This window comes from Nannospalax galili, unplaced genomic scaffold (genome assembly GCF_000622305.1).
Source record: "Nannospalax galili isolate Female #2095 unplaced genomic scaffold, S.galili_v1.0 scaffold763, whole genome shotgun sequence".
In the NCBI taxonomy this organism is placed as follows: domain Eukaryota; kingdom Metazoa; phylum Chordata; class Mammalia; order Rodentia; family Spalacidae; genus Nannospalax; species Nannospalax galili.
In genome coordinates, this window is record NW_008349451.1 from 599,065 (window position 1) to 610,628 (window position 11,564).

General features: G+C 40.3%; 1 protein-coding gene across 20 annotated transcripts in view; it reads left to right on the forward strand.

The window, feature by feature from the left end:
- The window catches only part of Sec31a (SEC31 homolog A, COPII coat complex component), an 89,527-nt gene that overhangs the window by 76,666 nt on the left and 1,297 nt on the right, over positions 1-11,564 (forward strand). For 12 of the 20 annotated variants that reach the window (XM_029570292.1, XM_029570293.1, XM_029570296.1 and 9 more), the window contains 5 exons: positions 483-521; positions 2,463-2,521; positions 5,130-5,393; positions 6,689-6,808; positions 9,817-9,888. In XM_029570292.1, coding sequence (XP_029426152.1) covers positions 483-521; positions 2,463-2,521; positions 5,130-5,393; positions 6,689-6,808; positions 9,817-9,888 — 554 coding nt within the window. The remainder of the gene's footprint in view (positions 1-482; positions 522-2,462; positions 2,522-5,129; positions 5,394-6,688; positions 6,809-9,816; positions 9,889-11,564) is intronic. The other 8 variants (XM_008846858.3, XM_017801609.2, XM_008846861.3 and 5 more) reach the window with 1 other exon arrangement.

Genomic DNA, 11,564 nt, shown 5'->3' on the forward strand with positions numbered 1-11,564 from the left:
CATCCATGTGATATCAAGACCAGCCTGGTCTACATAGCGAGTTCCAGGCTGGTGCTACTGGGAGACCCTATCTCAAAAAGACTCAAATAAGTATTTTTAAAAAGAGTTAATTGTATCTGACACAACTTAAATGAATTTACCCCCAAACTAATTATTTTCCTACTTGGACTGAGACATAACTTAATTAAAAAGTAAGTTTTAGAGCAAGTGTGGTGATACATACCTGTAATTTTAGCATTTGGGAGGCTAAAGGGAGGAGGAGGAGTTTGAGGTCAGCCTGGGTTACATGGTGAATAGCCTGGACTATATATTGAGACCCCCATCAATAAATAAACTAAAATTTTTGAAAGTATGCTTGATTTCCTTAAGGTTAATTTGATTTTTCTGGGGGTTAAGTGGGGGGAAAAAGGTATAAAATGAGACTGTGAGTTTAGAGTGCATTCACTAATACTATTTAAGTGACTTTTACATTTTGTCTACAGAAAATCAATCTATACAAGACCAGGCATCTCTATTGGAAGGTGAATTAGTTGTAAAACATGCCTTTGGGATCCCTTAATCATTAAACACAGTTAATGAGTGGACATTGACAATAATGCATGTGTACTTATCCTATATCTGATCTGTATTGTTTTTATTTAACTTCTTAATTGAATCAAATTTTAGAAGTGATTGATTTTTATATGATGACATATAGCTTTAAATCATAAAAGCTGTCTATTATAAACATAATAAAACAAGATTGTTTACATCCAGGTAAGAATATGGGTTGATGGGAGGGATTTCAATGATCACTCTCTATGTGTTGATATATTTAAGAATTAATTAAGCAGATAGCAATACATGATGTAATAGCTTGTGATTATCTGACCTTTTGAGCCTTATTTCACCTCCTTGTCCCACAGTGAACTTGTAGGAGATGAGTTCTCTTTTAAAAATCAAAGCAAGGGGCTGGAGAGATGGCTCAGTGGTTAAGAACACTGGTTGTTCTTGCAGAAGACCTGGGTTCGAATCCCAGCACCCACCTGGCAGCTAACAACTGTCCGTAACTCCAGTCCCAGGGGATCCGACAGCCTCTTCTGACCTCCACAGGCATTGCACAACAGGATTAAAGGAGTAAACCACCATGCACATGTTTTTATTTTTAAATATTTTATTGTTTAAATTTATGTGTATGAGTGTATTGCCTCCATGTATGTAAGCACACCCATGTTATGCAATGCTCGAGGAGGTCAGAAGAAGGTGTCAGATGTCCTGGAACTGGAGTTATGAATGGTTGTTAGCTGCCATGTGGGTGCTGCAAATTGAAGAATCTTGCTCTGCAAGAGCAGTCAGTGCTCTTAACCTTTGAGCCATCTCTCCAGCCCCTTCCTACTTTTTTTTTTGGTCTTTTTGAGACAGGGTCTCCCTGTAGCCCCAGCTGTCCTGGAACTCACTTTGTAGACCAGGCTGGCCTTGAACTCACAGAGATTGCCTGCCTCTGCCTCCCAAGTGCTGGGATTAAAGGCATGTGCCACCACACCCAGCAAGTATATGATCACATGCCTCCTGGTCTCCCATTTGACAGGCGGGGATACTTACCACTATACTAATGAGGAATTGCACTCCTTCCTACTTTTTAAAAATGTGTGAGTGCATTGCCTACATGTATGTAAGTGCCCTTCTGTTGTGCAATGCTCCAGAAGGTCAGAAGAGGGTGTCGGATCCCCTGGAACTGGAGGTACAGTTGCTAGCTGCCATGTGGGTGCTGGAAACTCGAGTCCTCTGCAAGAGCAGCCTGTGCTCCTAATCACTGAGCCATCTCTCCAGCTCCCTTTTTTCTATTTTATAAAGTAGTTCACAAGACAAATGAGAATTGCTGGTGCTACAGTCTTGGGGGGAGGGGGACTCTGTTTTTTGCTTGATTTATGGTACCAGGGATGGAACCCTGGGCCTTGTGCACGCTAGGCAAACACTATCACTCAGCTACTTCCCAGCCTAGACTCGTGGGTTTTTGCTTTTTTGTTTTTTAAAAATAGTACTACATTTATAATTCGTGAATGATTTGCATGTTGTGAATTGCTCTCTTGGCAAAAAGAAGACTTTTATTCCTCTTTGTATGATGAGTATGTCAGAAGAGTTTTTAAAAGCACACTCAGCTGATTTATGTTTCCTTTATTAGTAGAGAAGAGTAAAGTGATTTTGAAGGGTATCTAACAGTATAGACATAAAGACTTCACCATCCTTAAATTTAGGACAGCTTATTTACTTTAAATAGCGAATAATGTCAAGATATGCTGCCTACCATGGGAAAACTGTCATGACTATTAGAGGCATGAGTTTGAGAATCCAGTGAACCCTGCAACTTGATAAAAGCTGTGAGGCAGTTATCTCAAGGTGAAGGCAGAACTACAAAGTATTAGGTGATTCCTTTTCTTCCCTTTAGAGTTTTAAAGGAAAATGTTTTCTGTTATCTGTTCTAGGTCCTCAGAATGGTTGGAATGACCCTCCAGCTTTGAACAGAGTACCCAAAAAGAACAAGGTATGAGGAAAAGATGTCTATCCATTGGATATCTTTGTTGTTATTAATCATGTGTAGCCACTTGGAGCACATTATATTTAACTGACCTTTTCAAAGGCAAAGCTTTCAGGTTAATACATTTAAAATGTATTAACAGGTATCTTCTAATCTGTGATGAAAAGGAAGGAAAGTAGAAGATGTTAAAATGTTGATCTGTGCTGTGGGTTGTGGCGTGGTACACACCTGTAACCCCAGTGCCTGGAACTCGGAGGCTGAGGCAGGCAAGCATAGGGACCTGGTACTTCATTTGATTTGGGATGTATTTCCCCCCTCCTCTTCCTCCTCCACCTTCTCCTCCTCCTCCACCATCGTCTTTATACCTCCCTTCTTATCCACACCCTCCTATAGCGCCTCCACTGCATTTCATGTATTCTGTCATGTTATGTTAAGGCCTATCTAGTCAAGTTAGTGTCCCCTGATATTGTTCAGTGCAAGTTCATCCTATCTCTGTATCCCTCTTCTAACAATGTAGTTCACAGCCCGAGACCCTTACCTGCGTGTACTATACACACACCTTCCCTCTCCAAACAATGCAGCTAGCAACTTGTTAGCAACCTAGGACCTCCACCTATGTGGAGCTGCATACTCACCCCACTCTGAACAATGGAGTAAGTTTCTTCTCCCCTTAATGATCATCAAGCTTAGATTCTAGTCTATGATACTCTGCTTTATGGCTGAGCACTAGAGTGGCTAGTCTGAGCTGAACTGGTATTGGGTGCATATTGGCGTCCCCAAGTGAACTTTTAGGAAGAATCCCCTATTTGCCATCTTGTATCTCTGCATAATTGGGTGTACATGTGATTAAAATCAGATGCATTATGAGAGGGACATGCATAGTAGAGAAATAGTTATATCTTTCAGTCAAAATAACTACACAAACTATATCCCTTATTAGCTAGCCCCTCCTTTCTTTAGACCCCATAAGAAGGCGCTCCAGGCAGTAACCTAGAACTCTTGAGTATCTTCATTCATGTGGCTGGCTGTCAGTCTTGACAGTGTATTTCTGGTTTTTACTATTACTTTGCCTTGAGTAAAGTTACTATACTGCTTTTGCAAGTCGATGTGGGCCCTCATTGCAGTCCTTTGAATGAGAGACCAAGCACCTCAGACCCTGACCCAGGCCTCAGCCACTTGGAACAGTTGAGGACAGCCTTGGCTACATAGTGAAACCCCGACTCCACCAACCTCCCCATTATCCCAGTAAAAAGCTTTGTTCTGATGATAGTGGTATAAATTCAAGCCCTTTTGAGAGGCAAGATGTAAATTCCCTGCAGGCCTCTTCCAAAAAGTAGGAAACAGACTTTGGTAGTGATTGTTTTAGGAGTTACTTTGGTCTTTATGGATCTCAGAAATAATCATCACTATATTTCGCAATCAACAGTAATCAATTAATTCTAATTTAGATTTTTTTGGTCTGTCACAAATAATATTAAATGAAGAAATAGCCTTGTACCTTAGCATTGTTTATATGTCAATAATTGTCAAAGATTATTTGAACACAAAATATTTTTCCTGCCTTTCTCTCAAGCTATTTTTTTTTTATTCTTCATGACTCCCTTCCTCAAAATATAGTAATAAAAAACTATAACATAAAATTGGGAAACACTAAATGAGCAGTGAAACTCCAGCTATATGGTAATAATAATTGGAAACTTAATCTGAAGTTTTTAGATGAGCTATGTAGTGATCCAGGAAAATGGAATTATATACTGATGTTACTAAATACATGGGTGTATACATATACATATACACACACACACATATACACAGGGCACATTTGGTTTCTGTACTGCTAGGTATAGTGCTTTAGACTTGACATCCTCTTAAAGATGACATGGCTTTGGATCCCTTTTATTGGCAGTAGACATAGGAGGAGAGGGAGGTAGAACCCAAGTATGCTTCTGTCTTAGTTTGTTTCTTCATTGCTGTGACAAAATACTCTGACCAATACCAACTTGGGGAGGAAAGGGTTTATTTGTCTTACATCTCCCAGGTCACAGTTCATCAGGGAGCCCAAGGTAGAAACTCAGGGCAGGAACCTGGAGGCAGGAGCTGGAGCACAGGCCGTGGAGGAACACTGCTTACTGGCTTGCTCCCCTGGCCCCTGTTCAGCCTGCTTTTTATACAACACAGCCCACCTGCCCAGGGGTGGCACTACCCACAGTGGGCTGGGCCCTCCCACATCACTCATCAAGAAGATGCCCCTTAGACATGGCCATAGGCCAGTCCAATAGAGGCAATTCCCCAATTGAGGCTCCCTCAACCCAGGTGTGTCAAGTTGACACTAAAGCTATCCAGCACAGCTTCCTACCCATATTAGCCAGGGTAGGTCTGCTTTGATATTTTACTCTGGAATTCAGCATAAAACTTCATTCGAAAAAAGTATTCTATTTGATCCCAGTACTGCGAGGTAGAGGCAGGCAGATATCAAGAAATCAAGACGAGCCTGAAACGTGTGGAGTTCCAGGCCAGCTGGGGCTACAGGGATGCTCCAAGGCCCTTACATATAAGGAAATGTTGTTTTGCTTTTTATTACTCTTGATTTTTTTTTTTTTTAATCTTTTAAAAGATGCCTGAAAACTTCTTGCCTCCTGTTCCCATCACATCACCAATCATGAACCCTCTGGGTGATCCCCAGTCACAGATGCTACAGCAACAACCTTCAGCACCAGTGCCACTGTCAAACCAGGCTTCCTTCCCACAGCCACACCTTGCAGGTGGCCAACCCTTCCATGGCACACAGCAACCTCTTGGTCAAACAGGCATACCACCATCTTTCTCAAAGCCTAATATTGAAGGGGCCCCTGGAGCTCCTATTGGAAATACCATCCAGGTAACAGTAAATGTGTGGAAGGAGAAGGGGAAGATGGCTTGGTTTCAGTATGTTTCTTTGATGTGTTAACTTGCATGATTCTACCATTGTTAATGAGTATATACATTTAGTTTCAGTTTAGTACACCAAAACAAAAAATGTTAGCCCTAATTTAAAAGATTGATCATGCATGTGTATTATTTTTCAATTACTTGGCTATCTATAAACTTTCTAGACAAGAATTATACATTTTGGAAGTGTGTATTTACAGTATCTTGGTAATTACAGTATTTCACTTGATTAGTCAGTAGCCACAATTTAAGATTGGCTGAATCATTTCTGCATCTGAAGTTGCTAAGCAAAAACTGTTTTCATAGATTTTCCTTTTAAAAATGTTAACTAAAATATAACATTATTTAATATATATGTTTAAAAACTACTAAAATAGCCTTATACATTTTTACTTGCTTTTCACAGAAAAGGTTAGTTGACAGATTCCCAGATGTTGAAAAAACTATCATATTTCCAAATGAAACTTAGATGGACAAAGGTATTTTGGTCTGTTCATGAAAATGTAAAGAGCTTGGATCAGTATTCAATATAAGGAAATGAAACAAATCCCTATCTAAGTGAAAGACTGGTTATGTTGTCTGCTTTTGTCTTTGACTCACATCAAATTTGTAATGATTGTATATTGTTAAGAGATCAGTATGTCTAAGGAATTTTTAAATACTATAAGTTGCATTGTCTAATTTGGTTTATCTCCTCCTTGGTAAAACATTTCAGCTTCCCATCATTATTAGGATAAACACAAAATATAGAACGTCACCTGGAAGGCATGCACTCATGCTCCCTGCTCCCTGCTCAGCTCTGCTAGCTCCCTTTAGCCCTTGTCTCTCCAGCCGAGCTCCCTGTAGACTACTATTTCCTCAGTCTGGAATGGTTTTCTTTCCCTACTTAATTGGTTAGCCCCCGTTTATCCTTCCAGTACAGTTTCTTGATGTGCCTTTCCCTCCCTTTATCAGATTTGAACTGTAATGTCTTTTAGTTCCACTAAGTGTTAATGCAGTTACTATTTTACATACTTTTATAAGATTTTTAAACTTTGTATTTTTCTCATTGGTCCATAAGCCTTGGAACTGAGATCATTGGGGAGCCAGTACATAGCTGGTACCTAGGTGATTCACACATTAAATTTTCATTTGATTTTGAATAGACCTGTCTATAAGGTAATTGGTTGCATTGCATAGAGTCAGGACTTTGTGTATAAAGGAACTTTTGATCCTTTCTAATCATTTATAACAATTTTTTTTCAGCATGTACAGTCTTTGCCAACAGAAAAAATTACCAAGAAACCTATTCCAGACGAGCACCTGATTCTAAAAACCACATTTGAGGATCTTATCCAGCGCTGCCTCTCTTCAGCCACAGACCCTGTATGTATTTTTCCTCATATTTTGCTTAATTAAAATAATCTTTTGTGGACCTCTTCTATAATTACTGTTTTAGGTCCTACAAGTTATATTTCATTTTATTTATTCATTTATTTATTTAGAGACAGGGTCTTCCTGTAGCCCCAGCTGGCCTGGAACTCACTATATAGACCAGGCTGGCTTTGAACTCACAAAGTTCCACCTGCTTCTGCCTCCTGAGTGCAGGATGTGTGCTGCTACATCCGGCACAAATTACATTTCTTAAACTAGTAAAGCTAGCATTTAGTTTACATATAGAAATAAACATATTTGTGTTTTATATAAACATTTAACCTCAGAACTGTTTTCTGGTTTGTCATTTTTTTTATGTTTGTGCATTAAAGATTGGCCCATAAGGGGAGGATAATAATAACCCAGTGATAGATAGATTTGTCATTTTTGTTTTGCAGATGAAAAAATTAAGGTAAAGAACCAGTCAATAGCACCTAAGGGCGAAGCCAGTGTTTCAACTCAGAAGGTCTGACGTCAGGTTCCTCTCAGCCTCCCAGCTGTACTGCCTCCCATCTGCCAGTACAGATATAAGATGCAGTAGTGGCAGGCAAGGATGCTCCAATAGGAGTTCTTTAGATGCCTCATTTTATAGCCACAGTTAAAGTGACTCACTTTGTTGGTTTACTTGGAGAGTGCCATTGATTTGTCAACACAAAAATTTTACAAAGCCAGTCTTGTTTTAAATGAAATTCATCTTCTACCAAAAAAAACCAAAACAAACAAACAAACATTGGATACATCTGTAAGCCATTGGCTACTTGTCTAATTGAAAAAAAAAAATTAGCTTTGGAATTTTTTGTTTCATCAGACATGGAGTATTAATATGTAAGCCTTCTGCTATCCTTGTGGAAAGTAATTCTGAAAATGTCAGTAGACCAGAGCATTAACAGAGATCTTCACACTTGTATTCTGGGAATAGAACAGACCAAGTAGAGACTGGAGTGCAAATGAAACTGATAATCAAATATATACTGTGTGTGCATACCTAAGTAGACAGGCCAAAAATGGAGGCACCCCAATAAGACTTTGGCAGAATTCCAATACTTTTTTTTTTTTTTTTTTTTTTTTTAAAGGGGTCTCCCTGTAGCCCCAGCTGTCCTGGAACTCACTATGTAGACCAGGATAGCCTCACATACCTTTAATCCCAGCACTCAGGAAGCAGAGGTAGGAGGATCTCTGTGAGTTCAAGGCCAGCCTGGTCTACATAGTGAGTTCCAGGCCAGGGGCTACAGGGAGACCCTGTCTTAAAAAGAACAATAAAAAAGTATTTATTTGTTGTTTTTATGTGTCTGTGTGTATGCCTGCATAAGTTTACAGCTCACGCGTGTTCATAGGGACTCCCAGAGTGAAGATGAGGGCATTGTATTCCCTAGAACTGAAGTTATAGGCAGTTGTGAGCCTCAGTGTAGGTGCTGGGAACTGAGCCCAGGTCCTCTATAAAAGTAGCATGTACTTTGAAGTGCTGAGCCCTCTCTCCAGCTCCAATTCTAGTACTTCTTTAGGTGGGAATGGATATAGAGAGGTTGAAGAGGATGTATTATATGGTTCAACACATTAACTTTTGTTGAGTTTCACCCCTCTGGGTCTTCACATCACCTTCCTTGTACCCAGGAGCACTGGGCATGAGAGAACCATAAGAGACAAACTGCTCCTATAAGTAGTTCTCTTGTCCTGCCCTGCTGCCCTTGTCTGTAGCTAAATGTGATTAGTTTTGAGCAGGGACCATAGGGTTTCTTCCTACAAAGATCCCTTTCAGTTCGCAGTTGAGTAGTTTTTATAGTGTGGATTCATTCCTATTTTCACTTTCGTTATGTAAAGTAACTTTTCAACACAGTCAAGTATGTAATATTGTCCTTAATGAATTCATCTCTTCCTCTTCTAAGACACATCGACTGTGCATTCCTGCCTCCAATGCTTCCAGAGTACTTCTGCACAACGGACTCTGTACTTGCTGCAGCTCCTGCTTAGAGCTCATCCTGCACACACCTGCACGGCCCACTCCCTCACTCCCTCAGGCCTTTGTTCACATGTAGTATGTCAGGCCTTTCTCTGCTACCCCAACACTACCAATTCCTTTGTCTGCTAACTTTGGACCATCTAGCACAGAATATACCATTTATTTGGTACTTTTTCCCACTTATTAGAATATACCATACATAAGACTTTGCTTCCACTATAACACGTGGTAGATATTCAATAAAATGATGTGATTTTTTTTCCCTCCTAAGGCTGGCTTATATGTATATAGATCATTTATTACTAGTATTTTTAAAACCTTTGTTAGTTTCTCTCTGTATACTGAGTACGAGGCTAGGAGGCGTGACTCCTTAATTTAAGGACCTACCTTACTACCTCCTAGTAATTTGGGGAGGGGGGCTTTGGGGCTCAAACCCAGGGTGTGATACATGCTAGATGAGTGCTCTGCCACTGAGCTCTACCACCAACCCCACTCTTAGTGATCTTAAGTTACTAGAAGATAATTTCTTTTTTTCTTTCTTGGTACTTCAAAGCCTATAAAGAGACAGGATTAAGCTTACCAAATGTCATTAAGTATGTAAGAGGTAGTTTTGAAAGGCAAACACAATTCCATAGTTCTCCCTATGTGTTTCCTTCTAGTATAATATATCTCCAGTAACTTGTATCTTCTTTTCTGTGGCACTGACCCATTGCTGCTGCCAGGTCTTTGAACAAGGCACAGTTGTATATACACACTCATTGTCAGCTGAGTTTGCAGTCCACATGGAGTCCAGTTAATACCCCATTTTGTTCTGCCCACTTTCAGTAGATTACTAATGTCTGCTCTAATAGTTTAGACCAGTTTATGGTCTTAGTTGCCTTCATTTCTTTGATAAAGTGAAGACTTTGGCATGTTGAGTGGAATGATTATAGTGAAATGGGGCCGGGCAGCTTCTTTGGAAAGTCAATATTCAAATATACCATCTATTTTTCCTCTCCTGCAGCAAACCAAGAGGAAGCTAGATGATGCCAGCAAGCGCCTGGAGTTTCTATATGATAAACTTAGGGAACAGACAGTAAGTTTTGGGGGGAAGAAGGAATTATGGCAGTTGGTTATTCCTCATTGCTAATATCAACACTTCATTCTGTGTTGGGGAAGGCAAAGTTGTCAGTGACATGTACAGAATGGGCTTTACTCTGTCTAAATCCTGACTCTCATTCATGGGGCAGGGGTGGAGAATAGTGTGAGAGGAAAGGAGAGAGAGAGAGAGAAGATAGAGGGGGGAAAGTTAGCCTTATTATAACAAAGAAATACAAATTGTCCTGTACTAGTCTTAAAGTAACTGACCTGCTGTTCATTTCATTTGGCCCAGGTTTTAAGAAATTAGAGACAAAGCTGAAGCTGTTCTAGAGAAGTCTATCATCTTTTTGGAGTCCGGGACTCCTGATCCTTTTCTCCTAGAACAGCTGTTACAGAAAAGCAAAGCCAGATGTTGCTGCCAGATGAGCAGGGTCATGTTCTGTAACTGAAGACAGTCCATAGCAAGGAGCTACTGCATACACTGTCTGTTCCACTGGTCCCCAGCTGCCCATCCCTTTTAAGGATTGTTTGTTTTAGTAATGAAAGCACTAAGAAGGGAAAAGACAAAAGGCAGCACCTTACGTTTTATACCAGCATGCTTTTACTTCCTTCTCCACACTCAACCCCTCAGATGAAAATAACCAGTTGTCTCATGAAAACCAAAACAAAGAAAATTGATCTATCAGGAAGAGCTGTGGTCTTTGACTCACTCAAAATATAATCTTCTGCTAAAGTATGGACAAATGCCAAGTGATGACATGGAAAAGAGCTAGATTTTATGATTGTTAAGAGATGACAGGTAAACTATGTGTGGTGGTGAATGCCTGAAATCCCAGCACTCAGAAGATAGAGGCAGGAGGATCAGAAGTTCATCCTTGGCTATGTAGCCAGCATAGGATACTTGATACTCTGTCTGGGGTCAGGGAAGGGGGAGGGGGGGGTGGGGCGGGGAGAGTCAGAGGAGACAACAAAGGGCCAGGAATGGTGGCATGTGGCAGAGGTCCCAGTTACTCAGGAGGCTGAGGTAAGAGGATCATTTGAGCCTAAGAGTTTGAGACCATCCCAGGCAACTTAGTAAGACCTAGTCTCAAAGAAAAATATCTTTAAAAAGATGCTAGAAGACAGAATTATAAAAAGCAGTTAAGGATGTTAGGGATGCAAGTTTAAGACCTTGTTTCCATCCCCAGCATCAAAAAGATAGAATAGAAAAGCTGGTCAAGAATTAGTAAATTGAGATACATGGTCAAGCCTGTTGCCTGGACTGAGGGAAGTGGACAGAGGTTCAAGATCTTTATTGTAGATAAGGTTTCAAATAGATGGGGTCCTGACTTTGAGATGTCATGATTTAAGAATCATTAATCTCCTTCATGGACTTAGGGGCATAAAAAGGGAGTATGAGGATCTTTCTAAAGTAATTGAAAGAATTAAAGTTCTTGCCGGGCATGGTGGCGCACACCTTTAATCCCAGCACTTGGGAGGCAGAGGCTGGTGTTTCTTTGTGAGTTCGAGGACAGCCTGGTCTACATAGTGAGTTCCAGGACAGCTGGGGCTACAGTGAGACCCTGTCTCAGAAAGACCAAAAAAAAAAAAAAAAAGGGAATTAAAGTTCTTAACTGAAAAGAGTTGTTAGATTTCAACCTGGGAGAGAAAATATGGCTGGTTTTTAGTAAA